General features: G+C 34.7%; 1 protein-coding gene across 1 annotated transcript in view; it reads right to left on the bottom strand.

Moving 5' to 3' along the window:
• The window catches only part of LOC123249820 (myosin-IIIa-like), a 140,376-nt gene extending 130,382 nt beyond the window's left edge, over positions 1-9,994 (bottom strand). The window contains exons 1-3 of the mRNA XM_044678931.1: positions 9,804-9,994; positions 6,961-7,060; positions 235-351 (exon numbers count right to left, since the gene is read on the bottom strand). Coding sequence (XP_044534866.1) covers positions 235-351; positions 6,961-7,060; positions 9,804-9,994 — 408 coding nt within the window. The remainder of the gene's footprint in view (positions 1-234; positions 352-6,960; positions 7,061-9,803) is intronic.
• Positions 9,995-22,536: the final 12,542 nt, after the last annotated feature.

Here is a 22,536-nt window from a genome sequence, read left to right as displayed (position 1 = left end):
AGTGGATTGAGAGCCAGGCCTAGAGACAGGAGGTCCTAGGTTCAAACCCAGCCTCAGCCACTTCCCAGCTGTGTGACCCTGGGCAAGTCACTTGACCCCCATTGCCTACCCTTCCCAATCTTCCACCTATAAGTCAATACACAGAAGTTAAGGGTTTAAAAAAAAAACTTAAAAAAAGGGTTAGAAAAATGCATTTGATCAGAATGAGAGAAAGCAAGCCATTTTTTTTCATACCTTAGTGGAATAAAGGTCCAGATTTTGAAATGGGTTAATTGCAAGGAGTATATCTCCGACATAGATGTAGATCTGATCACGGGAATAGCAATTCTCAAGCTGCTCCGACACTGTCTTCTGTAAAGACAAAAGAAGGGTGTTTTTGCCTTTGGGTCCCTTCTGATTGAGTATAGTTAAATAATTAAAGAAATTAACTTCCTTCTATCTAACTCTGCCATCTAACAAGGACATATTCTTGAATCAGAGATAAGGACCAGCAAGGTGAAAAAATGGTACCTCACACACATATACTCATGTCCAGAGGCATAATAGTGATGGGACTATAAGTATCCTTCAGTAATCACAGACATATCTGGAGCTATTTGTCTTGATTTTAAAAGCCTTTAAGATATGCCATGAAAGAAGGTGACTAGCTCTTATTTTCCAAAGGATAGTACAGCTATTGAGCCCATAGAGTGTTGCAGAGAAAAGGAATGAGAATAACTATAAAAATCCACTTTCCACAAAGAAGCAGAGAGTGATGGTATAAGGTAAAGAGGAGGAACAGAAAAGAGTTTTTAGATATATTTGGATCATGATTTGGTTTCAATCACTTTATTACAGCAAATGTGCATTACAGCACAGGTTATTATATGAGCTTATGGCCCAGTTCAGCATTTAATTTAGAAATTCATGGGTAAAAACTTATTAAAGAAGCTTTTTATCCTTGGCAAATCATACGAGTACATAAAATCAATATTAACCAAGGGGCAGAGATCAGCATTCATGAGAACTGATTTGTTATAGGAAACAAAGTTGAAAAGCAAAATGACTTTTTTGTTTATTCACCATAAAAGACTTTGGATATGGACAGTGGTTAGAGGCAGAATTCTAATGGCTGAAACACTTGTAGAAATATGTATCATCTCTGTTAAATATAAGCCTTTTCTAACCTCCATGGGCTATTAGGTTAAATTTAAGGCATAATGGAGTTCTCATATCCAATTAACATTAATGTACAACTATTTACATAGTCAAATTATGTGCATAGAATTGTTAAAGAATCCAGAAATGCTCCCAGACTAAACATAATGGAAATAATCTGTGGCAATGAAAACAGAGAGTAATAATAACATACCATGTCAAACAAAAATGATTTTGGGTCTATGCCACACTTTTGTTCCTCAAATGAGGTTCAAGGCAAAGAGATTCTCTACCTGCTCTCACCTCCTACAGGTCCTATGTCCATCAACAAGATGATTGTGAAGCTCTTCTGGTCCTATTCAGGCTCCCTGATAGCAGCCAATCCTGACCCTAAGGGTCAGGAGACAGGAAGAGCAAAAGGGTGTCAGAAAAGGTACAAAGACAGGAAAGAAGACAGAAAGATTATTTTTTGATTTTTTTCTTTCCTAATTTTCATCATCTTTGATCCTTTAATATCCCTTAATTTCTTCCACATACCAGGAGTTCCCATTTCACTTTTTTAAGTCTGCCACAGCAATCAGGGCTCGAGATAAGACTATATGTCAAACAAAATCTGGGCATAGCAAGCCAGGATTCCCCTTCGGGCTTTTCATGGTCTGAGGCTTTGAGATCTGAGCCTTCCTGGCAAAGGAACTCTACCACTGGCATCTGCATCGTCCGGCACCTTTCTTCAGTCATTTAAATACTTTTTAGAACCTTATTTATTTCATCTATTTCATCGGAGTGGGTAGTCCCTAAACATTCGCTGCCCTTTCTGGTCAACGTGCTGATGAATCAATCTAAATTTACCTAGCCCAGTCTTCCATGGAAATAGAATCCATTTCCATGCTTGTATTTTCAAAGCTTGCCAACTTGACAGGACCCACCAACGTTTAGAGAGACTCTAAGCTTACCTCCCTGTCACAGAGAGAATTTATAAGACAAAAGTGGATAATTGACATTTAGTAGTACTTTACAAAATGCCTAACCTAAATTATCTCATTTGCTCCTCACAAAATCCCTCTGAAGGAACAACTCCTGTAGTACACTATGATTTATAAAGTTCTTTGGCTGATAAAGAGCCTGTGAGATACCCCTATTTTATACATGGCAAATTGAGGCTTGAAGTGATAAAATAAATTTGTTTAGAGTCATATAGTTAGTGTCAAAGTCAGAAACTAAAGCCAAACACTCCAATCTAGTGATCTTTCTATTACATATGACACAATTTAGTGATTAATTTCCCATGTACCATGCTTGGAGTTTGTGTTCATTATGAAAGGCACGTTTGATTGTTTATGACATAAAATTCCAACTAATATTTTTGGACCTCTAGTATACTTTGTGAAAAAGTTTAATTATTGGGGGCAGCTGGGTATCTAAACAGATTGACGGCCAAGCCTAGAGACAGGATATCCTGGGTTCAAATCTGGCCTCAGACACTTCCAGCTGTGTGACCCTGGGCAAGTCACTTAACTCTATTGCCTAGCCCTTACTGCTCTTTTGCCTTGGCACCAATACACATTACTGATTCTAAGATGGAAGGTAAGGGTTTTTTTTTTTAAAGTTTAATTACTGTGGGGGCGGGGACAGCTAGATATCTCAGTAGATCGAGAGCCAGGCCTGGAGATATGAGGTATTGAGTTCAAATTTGACTGCAGATACTTCCTGGGCAAATCACTTAACCTGATTGTTTAGCTCAGAGATTCCCAAAGTGGGCGCTACCGCCCCCTGGTAGGTGCTGCAGCGATCTAGGGAGGCAGTGATGGCCACAGGTGCATTTATCTTTTCTATTAATTGCTATTAAAATTTTAAAAATTAATTTCCAGGGGGCTAAGTAATATTTTTTCTGGAAAGGGGACAGTAGGCCAAAAAAGTTGGGAACCACTGCTTTAGATGATCTGAAGGACATATTAGGTATATTAGGTATAAGTTGTTATTAGTCATTCATTTGGGAATAAGTAGACTACAGAATAATAACAATAATGACTTGCATACAAGAATTGACATAAAAAGCAGCAGCAGGAATGTCCTGTCATGCAACCAGAGTGGTAATAATAGACACAAAACCAGTGTTATACTGGTATTCAAAGACTATTGAAAGAATCGAAGAAAGCCTTTAATGTATTGAGTAGATTTTCTCTGGGTGATTTGTACAGACAGACAATTTTTGCACAGAATGAAAAGTTATAGAGAGACTTCAAATGTACAAGTGGAAAGAGTATGCATTTTTAAACCTGTCAAAAAGTCCAAGTTGAAAAAAAATGTGAACAAATTATCACTTTTCTTCCTTAACATTTCTAATCCCATTTTCTAGGTCTGGCTTTTGCACCTATACAACTTTCTCTTGGGGCTTCAATGAAGCAATGTAGCCCAAACTTAATATATCCATCAAGTGTTGTAACAAAATCAAACACTAACTAAAATCTTTTAGATAAATTAGCTTGCCTGTGAAGCTCAGTTGAAATGAAACATGATTGTTTTAATATTGTAACTCAAATACAAATATTGTTTGATTGAGAGTAGTTAAATATGTAGTGGTGAAATGTTCTTTCTTATGTNGTCTAGCTTTTACTTCTCTTCTCCTTTAGATCTAATATGTATATTGATTCTAAGATGGAAGGTAAGAGCTTTTAAAAAAATATCTATTATGTGATTTATGAGCAAAAAATAATAGACTGGATTGACCCACAGGGTCATCAACAACAACAAAAAGATTCAAATGCTATAAAATATATACAAGGAATAAAAAATCCCTTAATATTTAATCTTATATATATCATTAATATATGAATAATCAAATACTAATTATCTAGTCTAATAATTATATTAAACTAATACTAATTAATCCAACATATGCAATTCTCATTTCTTACTGCTAAATCTCTAAGAATTTCTGACTCCAACATAAGAAAAATGTTAATTTTATGATCAGGTCCTTTGTTAATTCAAATGAACAATGATGGTATATTGAAAAACTGTCACTATAAATGACAAATAATATGGTTTAAAAGTCAGACCTAATTTCTTGTGTGTTCATTTGTTAAAAAATTATAGTCAGTTTAATTATTTACCTTTTTCAGAAAACAAAGCTGAATTCTAGAGTCAGCTTTACTGATATGTTATTGACCCATGAAATAAACTGATGAAATACTCCACTTTAATTTTTATTTTGCTCAACCCTATAATAGGAAGCTGGCAGGTACAACCTTCCTATTTTACAATTTAATCCATAAAATAACAAAATGTACTTCTCATAGTGCTAACCTTCACAGTGACTAAAAAATGTCATGGTAAAGACCAAGGTTTAAATTTTGTCTCTACAGAACTCAGAAAATGGACTAGATCCTCAAATATTCAGCACATGCTGAAAATGCCTTTCTTCTCTTTTTCAAGTAGCTAAAACTAGGTTCTAGCACCTGCCATCCAACCATCCATCCATCGATACATACATACATACATACATACATACATACATCCCTCTCTCTCATTATGCTTTCTTTTTTCTTTCTCCCAATTCTCCCCATCTACTTAAAGAAAAAAGAAAGACAGAATTCCATAATAAATACATAAGTATAGTCAAACACACACAAAAATGACCACATATATCATATACTGAAAATGTGTTATTCTGCATATTAGTCTCTCATCTTTCTGTCTTGAGGTATTCTGAATTCTTCATTACCAGTCCTCCGGAATCATTGTTTATCACTAAGTTGATCATGTTTATTATGATTTCCAGAACTATTTGGTTTTTACCATGTTTATTTTAAAGTATAAATTGCTTCTCTGGTTTTTTTTCCTTTAAGTTTACTTCAGTTCAAACAAGCCTTTCCATTATTCTTTGAAACATATTTCTCCAATTTCCCCAGTACAATAATATTCCATTATATTCATATGCAGCATTTCTAGCCAAAAGCACTTCATATAAAGTACAAGATGAAGATAAAAAGTGATTTTAAAAAATCTCCTCTTTATCATGTTTGAAAGTGACATCATCATTTTCACATATATGTATAACTTCAGAACTTGATTGGTATCTATCCCATGGTCCTTCCCATCCTGTATTTTATCTACCAATTAAACATATATGAATTTTATAGAGCCTATTGATTTTTTTTGGTGGTGGCAGTATGGGCTAAAGGGTTTTAACTCTTTTTCTTCAGTGAATGAAATTGATCTGTGATTTTGTTGGTTCAGAGAATTCTTGTGAGGAAATATCTACTAATGTAGGTTTGTACTTTTCACTGAAACAATCTTAAAAAGCTACTTAGAATGCCAAGAGGTTAAATGACTTGTTCAGGTTCACACAAGCTTATATGTATCAGAAGTAAAACTTGAAACCAGACCCCTGTGGCTTTAAGCCCAGCTTTTTATCAGATGTTGGGTTATCTCTTATATTCACAATGATTCAACTAAATATGAACACTTCTGTGTCTAACCGGTCACTAACCATTAACTAAGCTTTTTTTTTTTTTTTGCTTATCTTTTTTTTTGCTTATCTTTAAACAGTAAGTTTTGATAAAGAAATCTTCCTTGATTTCAAGGTGCTTAATGCTTGCAAATGAAATAATTTTTAAAAGAACTATAGAGTTTTTTTTAAAGAAACTCATACCTTTTCTCTTAGAATCAATACTAAGTATTTTTTTTTGGTGGCGGCAGTATGGGCTAAAGGGTGGTAAAAGCTAGGTAATCTGAATTAAGTGATTTGCCCAGGGTCACACAGGAAGTGTCAGAGGCTAGATTTGAATTCAGGACTTCTGTAGGGTCTTTTTTTTTAAAGATAAAAATTTTAAAATGAAAATTGAAGGAACTGAATACCAATTTCTGTTTATAGAACATTACAGTTAACAGTTTATTTATAAGCAAATTTAACTTAGCTGTCAAAGGTATTTGGAGAACTACTGAATTAGGTAGGGTAGAGAGGTCTACATTTTTAAGAAGGGGCTATTTTGGATTTCCATGAAATCTTTTGATTACTTCTGGAGACATGGGAAGATTGATACTGAGATTACAAATCCTCGGCTTGTCGGTTATATGCCCATGGAGTCAGGCTGTATGGGAGCAGCAACTAATTGTTTGGCTCTGCTGAGAATTCTCAGGAAACATGGTCTAGAGACTGAGGTGTAGTGGGGAAGCTTGGTGGTAGCACATACTTCTTTCTCATTATAAGGAACTCCACAAAGCCTGGAAATTGGGCAAGGCTGGGGAAATGAATTGACTTGCAAATCAACCAGGCTAAAAAGTATAGAAGGAACTTGCATCAATGTGCCTAACTAATCTATTGTCTACCTGAAAACCTCTAGGAATGTATAATGCAGTACTTTCTGAACCCATTCCACTTGGGACATTTCTAATCATGAAGAAGCTTTTAAAAATATAAATAAAGCTGAAATCTTCCATTATTCCCTTGGCACCAAGGAAATCCTTCTACATGACAACTATAAACCAGTTATGTGTGTCTTTCTTTCCTCCTCTCTATTTTAAGGCTTCAGTCAGTTGCTGTTTCATAATCTATCACTTGGAGAAACCTGAAATTTTTGTGATCAGGGATGAAGTTTGAGGAATTCCTATGTTGCTGGTACTACATAGTGAGGGACTTGAAGTAGGCAAGCCTAGTGCTGTAAGATGAGGCTGGGTACCTGAGCTCATCTTATATGTCAAAACTAACTAGGAAGCTTAGGGATAGATCATTTGATTATAAGACTCATATAAAAGGGCTAGTCAAAGGACCTGCTATTAATCAAATGCCATTAGGGTAACATGCCTAATTGAATCTCTTACCTCATCCAACACTTCAAGAGTAGCTAAATCATCCACATGCTTTGGAGAGGACACTGAAGATTTATTGTAGTTACTCTTCTTGGTATGAATACGCTCATGTCTATAAAACAAAAGAAAAACCAAAAACTTTCTGATCTAAGAAAACATCAATCTCAACAATCCATAGACATTCAGAATGGAGAACCCTCCATGAAACAGGACTAGCAATATCCATTGATGCCACTTCACTAGGCAGACTTCCCAAAGTAGCAGTTCAAGAATAAATCAATCCTAGTTTAAATATCCAGAGGTCCCTTCCCACTCTCTCTCTCTATATATGTATTTATTTTGGTTATTAATTGGTTAGACTTGGAGATGAAAAAATTATTTAGATTTTTTTCCTTTTTTAATATTTTATTTTATTTTTTAATTTTTATTTTGAATATTTTCCCCTAGTTACATATTTCACATTCTTTCCCTCTCCCCCAAGCCCCCCTAACCCCCTTAGCTGAGGCACAATTCCACTGGGTTTTACATGTATCATTGATCAAGACCTAATTCCATATTATTGATAGTTGGATTAGAGTTATTGTTTAGTGTCTACATCCCCAATAATATCTCCCAACAGCCCATGTGTTCAAGCAGTTGTTTTTCTTCTATGTTTCTCCACCCACAGTTCTTCCTCTGAATGTGGCTAGTTTTCTTTCTCATAAGTCCCTCAGCCTTGCTTTCTTTTCCTTTTTTTTTTGACAGAATCCAGTTGAGGCTGGTATTATCTATAGTACATATATACTATATATATGTACTATAGATACATAATATATTATGAATCTATATATACATAAAGGGAATGNATATATGTACTATAGATACATAATATATTATGAATCTATATATACATAAAGGGAATGTTTTTGTTTCTTCAGTAAAATTCCATTGGATTCTGAGAAAACATTTCATATAAATTCAAAGGATTTCAAATCAAGAGAAAAATTAATTCCAGAAACAATAAAAATAAGTTTTCTGTTTCAGAAGGACAACCACTTGTTTATGGAAGACTTGTGGATGGGAAAACTGGAAAAGAACCGAAGGGAATATTATGGATTAAATTCAACTTTCATAGCTTATTAACAGTAGCAGTTTACATGGACAGAACTCTTTCATGTCTATAAAGTAATTTTGGCCTTATATTTAGTGAAATTAATTTTTTTGTTCTGATATTTCTAACATATTTGCATGGATGAATGAAATCTTTGCAAAGAAGCTAATGAAACAAATGAAAATAGAGTAAAGATGAACAAATGCCAGTCCCAGTTATTTTGAATATTAAATGCCCTAAAGTGGTCCTGAATTCAAATCTACACTATTTGAAGTTACAATTGTGTAAAATATGGTAATATTTTATAGCACAATGGAAATATGTAATGTGAATTTGGATAATGTGACCACTTTAGCAGATTCATCATTTGCATTAATTGGGATTTAGTTGTATAGCATATTGATAGCACATTGGACTTGTGGTTAGAAGACCTGAATTCAAAGTCCTGGTCCTGCCACTTAGTAACTGTGACTTGGTACAAATCACTAAACTCTTTGGAGGTTCAGTTTCCTAATCTTTAAAATGAGGAGGTTCAACTAGATGACCTTAGGGTTCCATTCAGCCTTTACATTCTACTCTACATTCTAAGTCTACTGCAATAAAAGCTTGTTTTTCACTGGGGCAAATTAGTTTTCTTTCTAGAATCTAGAGGAAGCAATGCCATTATACTATACCATGCTATACAATACAATAAAGATCTGTACCTTCATTGGTCTATTCCAAGATGTAGACAAATCTTGTATTATTTAGTTGATAGTCTGACAGTTACTGCCACCAAAAAAACAAATTAACAGCTTGTAGTTGTCCTTTGGAGGAGGATTTCCAACTCAGTATGGATGGTACTTGGACAAAAAGACACATAGTACATTCTCAAGCCCATATTTAAAGCCTTGGTAGAACTTGGTAGAACCCAAGTTTACATGCTTTTGGAGGAGATAACATATAACCATTACTCTAGGTTTGAAGTGATGAGAGTTTGCCCCAGGTGGTGGCTAAGGGAGTGCAAGAAGAGGTCTTACACGAGAAATGCTGTCAAGGTAAAATGGACAAATAGGAGGTTGACCTCTGAGAGAATCATTTCTTTTGGCCACAGAAAATTCTAAAGACTATTTGCTAAGTAATGGAGGATCTGTGAACTTTAACAAAAGAGAACTAGAGAACCATGGGTATCCGGTCATGGCCCTCATCACTTTTCACCTGGATTATTGTTACAGATTCCTAACTGATCTCCCTGACTCTATCTTTCACATAAGGGACTAGACTGTTTTGTCTGAAGCACAAGGGCAGCTCCATGATGCAGTAGATAAATGTCTGGGTCTGAGGTCAAGAAGACTCATCTTCTTGAAAACTTCAGACACTTAGTAGCTGTATGACCCTGAGGAAGTCACTTAACCTTGCTTGCCTCAGTTTCTCCATCTGTAAAATGAGTTAGAGAAGGAAATGGCAAAACACTTCAGTATCTTTGCCAAGAAAATTGCAAATGGGGTCACAAAGGGTTGGACATGACTGAAAAACAACTAAATAACATTGTACTTATTATAAATTCATAATTTGTATACATATTTACATACATATCTGTATACATGTATATAGATATTATATATCTCATATATACATTCAATCTGCCAACCAGTTTCTATGTAGCAGTCACAGTTGCAGTTGAATCTATGGTATTAGTGGAATGAGACAAGGGGAAAACTCTCTCTTCTTCTCATTCTTATTTTTCCCCCTCTAACCCCATGGAAGATGATTTTAAAAGTAATACAGCTGAGTCTTAGCTAAGGTGCCCAGAGACAAGGGCAGAGGCTGTCTAGCACCTCCCCCGGAATACACTCTTGCTTTCTCCTTCTTCTCTGGCTCAGGGTCTCGTGTCCCAGACCTGCCACCTTCACTTAATGATGAGGTCTTAGGGTGCAAGAATTTTGCATTTGTATCTCGATCTCTGCGTCTATACATCATCACTGTGGAGGATTACTGAGGCCTGACATGGCTAGATGAATTGACCTAGAATACAAGAGTCAGCAATTGAGTTTGGCCCTAATCCTTAGGAATATTGTCAGAAAAAGAGTATCTAAGCACCAGCTGCACCCACTGACTTCACATTTTTTACGTTTTCAGCTGTAAAATCTGTACTATTAACAATATTATTTCTCATATTCTCAAAAATTAATCTTGGTCTAAAAACCTTCAGGAGTTATGACATAATAATAATAATAATAATAATAAACATTTATATGGTATTTTGAGTTTTGCAAAGCATTCTTCATGTTTTATCTCATTTGCTGTTTATAATAATTTTGAGAGGTAGGCCTCATTTTGCAGTTAAGATTTTAAATTTAATTTAGTTTTAATTTAATTTAATAAAATTCCTCATTTTGAAGCTAATATAGGTTAAGTGATGTTTCCAGGGTCATAAAACTATTAATTGTCCAATTTAGGATTTGAACTCAAGTCTTTCTGACTCCAGGTGCAATGCCCTGTCCACAGTGTCACCTAAATGTCATGACATTAGCGTAATGGAATTGTAGAGTTGAAAAGGGCCTCAAAGAAAATCCTTGTTCAAATCCCACAATGAGACCAAGAAAATATGGTCTAGAGATATTATATGACTCGTTCAAAAGTTAAAAAAGAATCCAAACTAGAAGCCATTCTTGTGTTCAAAGGTCTTTCATTTTACTGTGTGCCAGATACTATACTTAGTACTAGAGATACGACGAAAGGCAAAAAGACAGTCCTTGCTCTGAAGACCACAAAACTACTGCATATGGTTAATGTCATTTCCATTTACTTTTATGGTCTATTGAAATTTTTAAAATGCTATTTTTTAAAGAAATAATTCTAACCTAATATTTAGAACCTTATTTTATGACTCTCATAACATTTTTAGTTATCTCTCTTTCCATCTTTAACCCTTACAAATATTGAAACTCCATGAGTACAGGGACTAAAGAAAGGGATCACACTGATTTAGAAATGGAAAGCAACTAAGGGATGAATCATCTCCTATTTTGTAGGAGAGGAAACTTGGGAACAGGGCAACTGAAGGGCATATATATTCAAGATAAGATATAAAACTAATTTCTCTGATTAGTCAGCACACATTTCTTTACACCAAGAACTTCTGCCTAAACTTCACGTTTTCCCTAATTAATACAGTGCTCCATCCACATTGGACCCATGTGATACGTGCTAAATGACTGAATGTGTAAATCGAGTCACTCTTGCATTGATGCTTAGCCAGTGTCTCAAATTTGCTGGACATGGTACATTTCGAAATTTACCATCGCAAATCTTTAGTGTATCTTAAAGTATTGCTTTCTATACTCTAAACTACTGTTTACCAGTGAATCTTGCCAATTCCCATGACCTTTTCCTTCATACTATGTTTTCTGCTCAGGGGCAAACCTCTGGAGTGTGAAATTTTAACTAAATATAATAGATGGGTAAAAAATAAGAAGAATGAGGTAGTCGCAGGGCTCTTTTTAAGGGTTGCAATGATAAAGATTTAACTTGAAGATTGTCTGAAAAAGTCTGTGGCAGAACAGGAAAATTATGTGTAAGATAACACACATTTATATGCTTTGAAATAAGCTCTAGGGAGATTTCTGGGCAAACCCACCAGTTCAAGAGTTTAGAAATTATTAGAAAACATGTTAAATTAGGTCCAAATGTATATCTTCTTTCATGTTGCTCTATCATTTTTTAAAACCTCATTTTATTCACAAACATTTTAAGACTGTTTCTTGAACCAAGAAAATTGATGTGAAAGACTACCTTAAGAGGAGCCCATGACAGAAAGGAAATGTTTCATCAAAGATGGCAGTAGTTAGTTATTAGATTTTAAGGGAATAACTTTTCCTTTATTAACTCATAACTTTATTAACCAATAACTCATTTCTTTATTAACTAATCATCTTAATTACACAAAGACATTGATAATGACCTAACTATAGGTAATTTTAAGGTTCTTTTCCCCCTTACCCTTTACCTCCCAAATGGAACCTGAAAGGATTATGAGAAGGAGGTATTAGACTTGTTCTATTTGGACTCAGAGATTAGATATAGGAACAGTGGATTGCAATTGCCAAGAGGTCAGTTTAGGCTCGATATTAGAACAAAAATCTTCCCAATAATTAGATCTACTCATAGTTGGAATAGGACTTCTTGGGAAACAGTTCATTCTTCCACCTTGGATGTATTAAAAAAGATAGTGGATGACTAGATTTCCATTTTCTTCCCTTTCACCTCACTGGGAAAGGGAGATATTATAAAGGCAAAAGATATCAATAACATATTTTAAAAAGATGACCAGGTCCTGAACTGAAGCAAAAAACAAATTGTAAAACTAGAAGGGGATATTGTTTTTTTCCACACAAGATTGCTGCAATAGGTCTATGATTTCTGAATTATTTCATGCTCTTGACAATATGGCTTGATATTTATTAAAAATGTATTTCCTTTAGCAAAAGTAAATAAAGCTGTCCCAATCTAATAATACAACTTCATAGTAAGGATGAAAATCTGATATAGAAGCAGCAATTTTTAATGTGTTTTTTAAAGGTCTGTGGTTTGAAATAAAAATGCTATAAAATCTGTACCCCAGGGTACATGTGCCCTTTCATGGCAAAAGAAGATTTTTTTTACTATTTTGCAAATCTGTCTCTCTAGTACATGTAAGAAATGGAAAAACTTAATCTATTTAACAACTTCAACTGTTCATAAGAGAAGAGCAGAAGTGAATCCTTAGGAATTCAGACTTCCATTTTCCACGTCTTGTTTCAGCTGAACATCTCCTAAAATGACAAATATAAAAACCAATTTTCCAAAAGGTGAGTGAGTCAAAAGCAAAACACTGACACTAATCTAAAACTGCCTTATAACCCTTGTCTTTTTTTTAAAGTCACCTCTTCATTTTACAGATAGAGAATAGAACAAATCTATTGATATTTCAATATATGGAAGCTTAATAAAAGGAAAATACTGCACCAGAAAGTGAAAAAATGATATGCTGAGGCTTTATTCAAGAATTTCCTCTGTTCATTAAGATAGAAATGAATATTATTCCATTGCAAGCAACCACTTTAGAACTTTTTCAGTCACTTGTTATTTATCTGATGCTTTTGAAGAAAATACTAATTTCATCATTGGAAAAAATGTTAATTTATTAAACAAAATGCTCAATTATTCTGATGCAGAGGGAAACAAGCAGAAGCAACACTGTATACAGTAACAGCAATATTGTGTGATGAGCAATTGTGAAAGACTTGGCTTTTCTCAGCACTACAATGATCCAAGACAATTCTAAAGGACTTATGAAGCAGGATGTTATCCATCTCCAGAGAAAGAACTGTTGGAAACAGATGCAGATAAAATCATATTATCTTTCACATTAGTTTATTTATGGTTTTATTTGGGGGTTTTGGTTTTATATGAGTATTCTCTTACAACAATGACCAATATGGAAGTCTGTTTTGCATGATAATACATGTATAATCCAGAAAAGAATAATTACCATCTCTGAGAGAGAGGAGGGAAAAAGACAGTTTGGCTCTTAACATTCTGGAAAATGTATGATGAAAATTATTACATGTAATTGGGAAAATATGTTTGAATAAAAAAGTCGTGCCTTAAAAATTAAAACTGGGCAAATGGAAGCTAATGGCTCCACAAGACATCAAGAAACAATTAAAGTCAAAGGAAGAAAAAATAGAAGAAAGTATGAAATACCTCTCTGGAAAAACAAGTGACTTGGAAAATAGATCCAGAACAGATAATTTAAGGATTGTTGGACTACTTGAAAGCCATGATCAAAAAAGAGATGTTACATCATCTTTCAAGAATTATCAAGGAAAATTACCCTGATATTCTAGAACCTGAGGGTAAAATTGAAATCAAATGACTCTACTGATTGTAAGAGATCCTAAAAGGAAAACTCCCTGGAATATTATAGCCAAATTTCAGAACTTTCAGATCAAGAAAAATAAATTGCAAGCAGTCAAGAAAAATTCAAATATCATGGAGTCACAGTCAGGATAACAATATTTAACAGCATCTACATCAAAGTATCAGAGGGCCTGGAATATGATATTCCAGAGGGTAAAGGAGCTAGGACTTCAACCCAGAATCACCTACCCAGAAAACTGAGTATAATCCTCCAGGGGGAAAATGGGAATTCAATGAACTATAGGGTTTTCAAACATTTTTGATGAAAAGTCCAGAATTAAATGGAAATTTAAATTTTTAAATATAAGACTCAAGGGAAGCATAAAAAAGATAAACAGGAAAGAGAAAAAAGACAGTTGATAAGGTTAAATGGTTTACAACCTTATGTGGAAAAATGATTCTTATAATGCCTAAGAACTTTATCATTATTAGGTCAGTTAGAAAGAGTATATTTAGACAGAGGGCAAGGGTTTGAATTTAATATAATGGGATAATATCTAAAAATAAAATCAAGAGATATAGGAATTCATGGAGAGAAGAGGAGAAAAAATAAACAGAATGGTAAATTATCTCACATAAAACAGGTATGAAAGAGTTTTACAATGAGAGGGAAGATGGAGGGGAGAGTTTAAACCTTACTTTTGGAATTGGCTCAAAGAGGGAAGAATATACATAATCGATGTTGTTATAGAAATTAATCTTACCTTACAGGAAAGTAGGATGGGTAGAGGATTAGAGAAGGGGAGACTGAGAGAAAAGAGGGAAAATTGGGTGATACAGTGGCCAGAAACTAAACACTTTTAAAGATGGACAGAATGGAAGGAGAAAGAAGAGGATAAATTGGGGAGATACAGGTGGGAGAATAATACACAGTAATCATAACGTTGAAAATTTTTTCTCTCTAATGAAATATTCTCTAGGAGTCAAATGAAGTACTCATTTTTCAAATACATAGATAAATGAGTCAAACATATAAGAATAAAATAATTCCCCAAAAGATAAAGGGTTAAAGGATGTGAACAGGCAATTTCTAGACAAAGTAATTAAAACTTTCTATTGTCATATGAAAAAATACTCTAAATCATTACTAATTAGAGAAAATCAAATTAAGGTAACTCTGAGGTATCACCCCATACCTGTCAGATTGCCTAGAAAAGGAAAATGACAAAACTTGGAGAGAAGCTGGGAAAATTGAGACATTAATGTACTGTTCACGATATTGTGAACTGATTCAACCATTCTGGAGAGGAATTTAAATCTATGCCCATAGGGCCATAAAATCTTTGTCCCAGCAATACTATTACTATGTTTGTATCCTAAATAGATAAAAAAATTAAAAATTAAAAGGACATATATGTACAAAAATATTTATAGCAGCTCTTTTTGTGGTAGCAAATAGTTGAAAAGTGAATTCACCATCTAGGGAAAGGGAGAGAATTTGGATTGTGAGAGGTCAGAGAACTATTGTTAAGAAAGGTTTCTATATATAATTGGAAAAAAAGAAATAGAAAAGAATTGGAAATTGAGGCGATAACTATTAACTGGGGAACAGGTGAGTAAATTATAATAATGATTGTAAAGAATACTATACTATAAGAATTAAGGAGCAGGAGGAGCTCAAAAAAACCTCAAAATACTTACAAGTTGATGCTGAGTGAAGCAAGTAGAACCAGGAGATCATTGTACATAGTAACAGAAATATTATATGATCAACAACTGTGAATGACTTAGTTATTCTCAGCAATACAATGATTTAAAATAACCTGAAAGGAATCATGATAATGAATGCCATTTGCTTCCAGAAAAAGAACTGATGGAGTCTGAGTGGAGATCAAAGCAAACTTTTTCACTTTATTTCTTATTCATTTATTTTTGGTTAAGGTTTCCTTCCACAAAAAGATTAACATGGAAAAAAAGTTTTGCATGATTACATGTGATCAAATTGCTTGCCATCTCAATGGGGTAAAGGAAAGAGGGGACAGAATTTGAGACTCAAAATTAAAAAAAAAACACAACCAAATGTTAAAAATAGCTTTTACATGTAATTGGGGAAAAATAAAATATCAAAAAAGGAGTATAAATCCAAATTACTTTCTGGAATCCTTTCACTTCTTTTTACAGATGAAGAATCTTCTGCCCAGAGTGGAAAAGGATTAGTTCCCAGTTACACTGGCATTGGATAGCAAAGCCAGGATTTAAACTCAGGCCTTTTGATTCTATTCTTCTGTAGTTATTTTTACTACAGAGTTTTCAGAAATGGTCCATTTTAAGATTTCTCATTAACATATCTATTTCTGATGTCAGTTTGCAGAGGCTCCCAACAGAGATTTACAGTTCTTTGACCTCTCCAACCTTGATGCCTATGATTCAGAGGGATAAGTGATGCCTTTAGAACAGGGGACTACCCAGTGAGAAAGCTCCCTCTACCAATTCAACTTAGGATTTCAGAGAGTCGCTTAGAATGCTAGTGTCAAACATGTGGCTCTCTGGCTTCAAAAGGTTGGGTCACAACCCTCCTGAACAAGATTGAAACATAATTTGGAAATATTTAAGAAAATAAATAAAATCACAATAAGACAAAGACATAGATAATGCCAATATGTGGTTTTCTAATATAATATATGTAATATATGTAAAACATAATATATGGTTTTTAGGAATCCTTATGTATGATTTAGTGGTCCCCATTTCTTTTTTTAAACCCTTGCTTCCTGTCTTAGTAACAATTCTAAGATAGAAGGACAAGGGCTAGGCAAATGGAGTTAAGTGACTTGACCAGGGTCACTTAGCTAGGATGGATGTGAGGCCAGATTTGAACACAGGTGCTCCTGACTCCCAGTTACTCCTGTGGCCCCTATTTCTACCCGAGTTTGACACCACTGATACAGAGCAGTAAGGGGCTGAGTCATTTGCTCAGAGTTGCCTAGCTAATATACACCAAAGGCAGGACTTGAACTCAATAATTCCTGGCTTAAGACCAGCTTTCTATCAATACTGTTGGGCTGCTCCTTTGGTTATTATGCAATCACATTAAGGCTATATTTTGAAATCTCATTCAATTTTCTTTTTCAAAATCTGTTTAAAAATTGTTCTGGTAAGAGTTGGATTTACACTAAAAGGTAACCTGCATCAGAAAGCAGATTTAATTCTGTCTATGAATTGTTTGCCTCATCCAATGGAAGATTATTTGATTTAAATGACTAATAAATTTCAAGCAATCTGGAGCAGCTGACATTCCTCACTAGGATACTTCTTTTTTTAAGCCTAGAATGGAAAATTACAACTAACAGAATGCAGAATCACAAAATTTCCAAGTATGAAGGGAACTTAAAGATCAGTTAGTTCGATACTCATTTTCTAGATAAGGACAATGAGGCACAGAAAAATGAAATAATTGTATTAAGGTCATGCAGGTAGTGGTAGAAGTAAGACTAGAATCCAGGTCTCTTCATTAATCTACTATCCTTTTCATTAAATAGCCAGATAGTCACAAAAAGTCTCCTGGAAAGATACTGACAAATATATTTATATGTATAATCCCTCCTATTCTGTTTTTTTTGTTGTTTTTGTTTTTTGTCAAAGAAAGAGGAGAATAGAGGAATCAGAGGTTATTGGCAAAAAAATGTTTAGTTGGGGACATCTGGGTGGCTCAGTGGATGGAGAGTCAGGCTTGGAGGCGGGAGGTCCTAGGTTTGTATCTGGCCTCAGACCCTTCCTACTTGTGTGACCCTTGGTAAGTCATTTAACCCCAATTACCTAGTCCTTAATGATACTTAGTACAGATTCTAAGATACCAGGTACTAGTTAAAATTTTTTTTATCATTTCAGAGGCTAGAGATGCAAAATGGGAGAATGCTTTTTATTAGCTTTATCAACCTATCTTGAGAATAGATTATTTCTGGAAGAGCATGAGAAAGCCAGATGGAGGGAAAATTGCCTAAAAGGATTTTTTTGATAACCAAGCTTGCTGGAAATCTAAAGCAAAAGAAGTCTGACTCTAAGCTAAAGGTTCAAGGTTAGTCAGAAAAGAAATTCTCTAATCAAGGAAATTAGAGTTAAACTAGGGTTAAATTATACAGAGATTACTATCAGGTAAGGATTATATAGTTATTACCCAATTGCCTTTATGAATCTCCTTGGAGAGGCAACACTTTCTGTAAATTACTAACATTTATATGGTACTTTACATTTTGCAGAGCACTTTTCATATCTTATTTCAGTTGGTCCTCCATAATTATCCCTATTTTACAGATGAAGAAACTGAGGATTTTGAGAGGTGACGTGATGTGCCCAGGTTTACTCAGCTAGTAGATATCTGAGGCAGGATTTGAACCCAGATCTTCCCTTCTCCAATTCTACTACTCTATCCATTGCTCTACTAGCAGCTTGAAGACTCTTCAATTTGTAGAACAGGTGCTGATCTGTGTCTGCAAAGAGTTTTCTCATTGAGAATTCCCAAATCAATGATATGTCTAAGGCTAAGTGTCTAAGGCTGCATTTGAACTCATGAACATGAGTTCTCCTGATTCCAGGTCTTATCTATCCATTGCACCTAGCTGTCCTTGATGTGTATATATGTGAAAAAATATAAGCATATGTATATACCCATTCTTACAGATATATAATATATAAAATATAACATTTGGGGACGCTGGGATTTTGGTAGTGGAGGGAATGTAGGAGACTACTTTTCAGATGAGGAAACAAGTTCAGAGAAATTCAGGAATGTATCCAAGGTTGCAAAATAATAATGATTTGTATAGTTAACATTTCTTTCATACTTATTATTTGCCAGACACTGGACTAAGCCCTTTTTCTATTATTATCTTATTTGATCTTCACAATAACTCAAGGATAAACATTTATATATATGCACACATACATAAATATATATGTATATAAACACACATATACATATGAAGGATGGCTAAATGGCACAGTGGATAGAACAGTCTTGGAAGTAAATGACTGGTTCAGGGTCATGTAGCTAGTTAGTGTCTGAAGGTGAATTTGAACTCAGGTTTTCCAGACTCCAAATCAGGCATTCTAACTACTGCATTCCTGCATAAGTAGTAAAAAGTAGAGCTGGGATTCAAATTCAACCCATATACTAATTCTAAACCTGGTACTTCCTTCACTCTACCATTCAGCTTTGTTTTGAGACCTTCTCTATAAGAATCACTTATAAATAGAATGTTTCATCTCAGTGGTTTTAATACACCGTTTTTATTCTGATGAAGATAAAGCACATAATGACTAGAATATTAGGGGCTTAAATCTGGCTGCTCAGAACAAGCAACCTGGCCTCTCTTTGCATTTGTTGGCAGCATGTGGTAATTGCAGGTTTAGGTCTCAGTCAATCTCTTGAACTTCTTGAATATCGAATCCGCTAACTTAAACTTTCATGAGATCATAAATCTGCAGCTGGAAGGATCCTTAGAAGATATCTGGTCCAACTACCCCATTTCAGCAGATGAAAATTTAGGTCTGGAAAGGGACTTGCCCAAGGTCCAACAGGCACAAAGTTGCATCTCTCTCTGACTCTAAAAGTAGTACTTTTTTTTCCCTCTGGTACCCATGCTGCTTTAAAACTCTATTTAAATGTGGGCTAGTGTTAAGTCTAATTCAATTCTCCCTTGCTTCAGTTTAAACTTATTTCCACTAATTCTATCCTTTGTGAAGAGAGAACAGAATGTTGCTTCTGTTTTTATTAACCATTAAATGCCAGAAGATATTTTTTCAGGACTAAATAATTCAATCCCTTTAATATTTCTTCACCATTAAAATCTGAATTCATCAGGGCTTGGGATGTTTGCATTTTTTATATTTGTATCCTTGGTATCTAGGACAGTGCCTGGTATTCTGCAGGTGTTAAATACTTATTGATTTACTGATACTTAACCCTTTAATCTGCTAATTCTCATTTGCGACATCTCCAATTTCTTCTCTCTCTCTTAAAATATAGGGGGTGTGTGAAAGGAAAAAGAAAAGGGCATATGACTTTAACAATGTATAGTACAGTAGAAGTATTTCTTTCTGCTTCTTATGTGTCATACTCTGGTTATTAGATAGCAGCATCATTTCTTTTTTTCAACAGCTCTATGCTGTGTCCCTGGGGCTTACCTTCTTAACCTCCCCAGTTAATCTAATCAATTTTCATGTAAAATTAATATGTGTTTCTCCAACTGGTTACTTGTGACCCCCTTTAAGAAAAATCTTACAAATAGAAAGGTGAGCTTGTGAAATCGGTAAAGTGATAATTAATCGTTTTATACAAAGACTTTTTATTCCATCGTATTAATAAAAAGTTTTCTTTCAATGCAGAATGTTTTTGTGCATTTAAACAACTATATGTGTATGTGTGTGTGTGTGATTTTTTTCTCAGAAATACAATTATCATGTAAAGTCAAGTTCCCAAATATGGGAGCGCTTTGCTTTCAATTTGTATATTTACTCCTCAAAAGATCACAAATATATCCTCTGCTCCAATTATGCTTAAAGGAGCAACTTGTAGGTTGGAAGTTCATATGTTCAGCAGAAAGTTGCTTTCCTAAAGCATAATTAACTCTTCTTTTTTCAGGAACATTTAATAACAAATAACCACTTCATTAATACTTATTCTAAAATCCCTATCAATTTAGTGCTTATAGAAATAGATATAAAAGGAAGAGCTTTATCCACTGGGAAACCTTGTCAGTCTCAAGCTGGAAATGTGATCACTCACATGTCTGTTATTTTAGATGGAGTGATCTGCATTTATGTTTTGGATGGTAGTGACACCTGCTTTTGCAAGATCCCTTGGCTGTGGTTTTCTATTTCATCTTATCTCACCAGCATACCTTGCAGCTTCCTTCCTCCACTCTTATCTTGGCAGCCACTGCCTTGATGGAAGACAGAAACACAACTTCTCTATGCAGGATTTTCTTGCAAAATAGGGATGGTATCTTTCTCTCCAGAGCCTGAAGTCACACTCCTCATATAGAGTAGTAAGTGTCAGCAAGGATAAACTATGTTGCTGGAAAAATAGTAGCCAAGACGTGGAGGGGAACTTCTAATATGCTGTTTTAGGCAAATATTATGATGACTAGATGTCGGGTAAGCCTAGCTCTTTCTTTCTGGCTAACATCTGGGATCTGCAGAGGAAGGGAAGTATCATTTTTACATCATTTATTTCAAATAAGATGACTAGATAAAAATATTTGTATTTCTTACCAATATCTCTTGAGGGTACCACCTTCTTGTCACCCAGGTTTACAATCTCAGAGTCAGCCTTGACAGCTCATTCTCCTTCACCTCACAATATAAGATAAGTTGTCAAGTCTCAAAAAGATTATATTTCTGAATTATCTTTCACATCTGCCCCATTTTTTCCACTCACGTGGCCACCCTTTTAAGTTTATGCTCTCATCACCTCTCCCTTGGACTATCACAATAGCCTGCTGATTCATCTCCAATGTTTAAGTCTCTCCCCTCTAATTGGTCTTTCACACAACTGCCAAAACCATCTTCCTAAAGAAAAGGTCTCTCCCATGCCACTTCCTTCTCCAAGTAGCTCCAGTGGCTTGCTCTTTTCTCAAGAGATCAAATATAAACTTACGGCTTATTACCCTTCTGTTACCCTGCCTGCCTCAGTTTCCTCATCTTTAACTTTTCCCAGTCTGGTTCAAATTTACATTATACTCCTATTGCACTTTACTATCCTTCATGGATTCTAAGATCTTTGAAGTAAGTGACAGCTTCATTTTTTGTCTTTTTATCCCCCACTAACTGGGTCAGCTAGGTAGTTCGATGGATAGAGTGCTGGACCTGGAATCAGAAAGACTCATCTTCATGAGTTCAAGTCCAGTTTCAGACGCTTACTATCTCTGTAACCCTAGGCAAGACATTTAACTCTGTTTGCCTCAATTCCTCATCTAAAAAATGAAAATATAAAAATCCTTCTACAGAAGGGCTTCTAGAAGGAAATATGTCAACCCAATCCAAAATTTTTGCCAAGAAAACTCCCAAATGGAGCCATGAAGAGTTGGATACAACTCAAATGACTGAACATCAACAATAACAAGTCGCCAGTACAAAGATGGCTGCCTATACAAAGGAGTTTATATAATATGTGTTATTTCATTTGATCCTTAGGACAATCTTGTGAGGTAAGCTATATGGGTATTATCATACATATTTTACAGATGAGATAATAAAAATGTCAGAGGAAGTAAGTAGTTTGCTCTGAATCACAAAGCTAGTAAGTATTCCTGGTGAAATTTCAACCTGGTTGTGTCTCTGATTTCTAAGGCCAGTATTCTTTCTATTAATCTATATTTGCCACTTTGGAAGTAACAACATTGAAGAAATCTTGGTATTTTTGTATCCTTATCACCAGTTTCACCTTTTTGGGGGGGACCATCTTTATCAATGAATAGTGAAAAATAAATACATGATTTTTAACTTATTATAGAAAAAAGCTTATATTGGGATAATTGAGCCTGGGATTTCGTTGCTATAAGGAACTCCCTTTATCAGTACAGGTTGGCAGTCTCTTTTGCAATTTTAGAATTTTA

Source organism: Gracilinanus agilis, chromosome 5 (assembly GCF_016433145.1).
Source record: "Gracilinanus agilis isolate LMUSP501 chromosome 5, AgileGrace, whole genome shotgun sequence".
NCBI lineage: Eukaryota > Metazoa > Chordata > Mammalia > Didelphimorphia > Didelphidae > Gracilinanus > Gracilinanus agilis.
The sequence above is the reverse complement of the archived record's forward strand: the minus strand, read 5'-3'. Positions and strand labels throughout refer to the sequence as shown.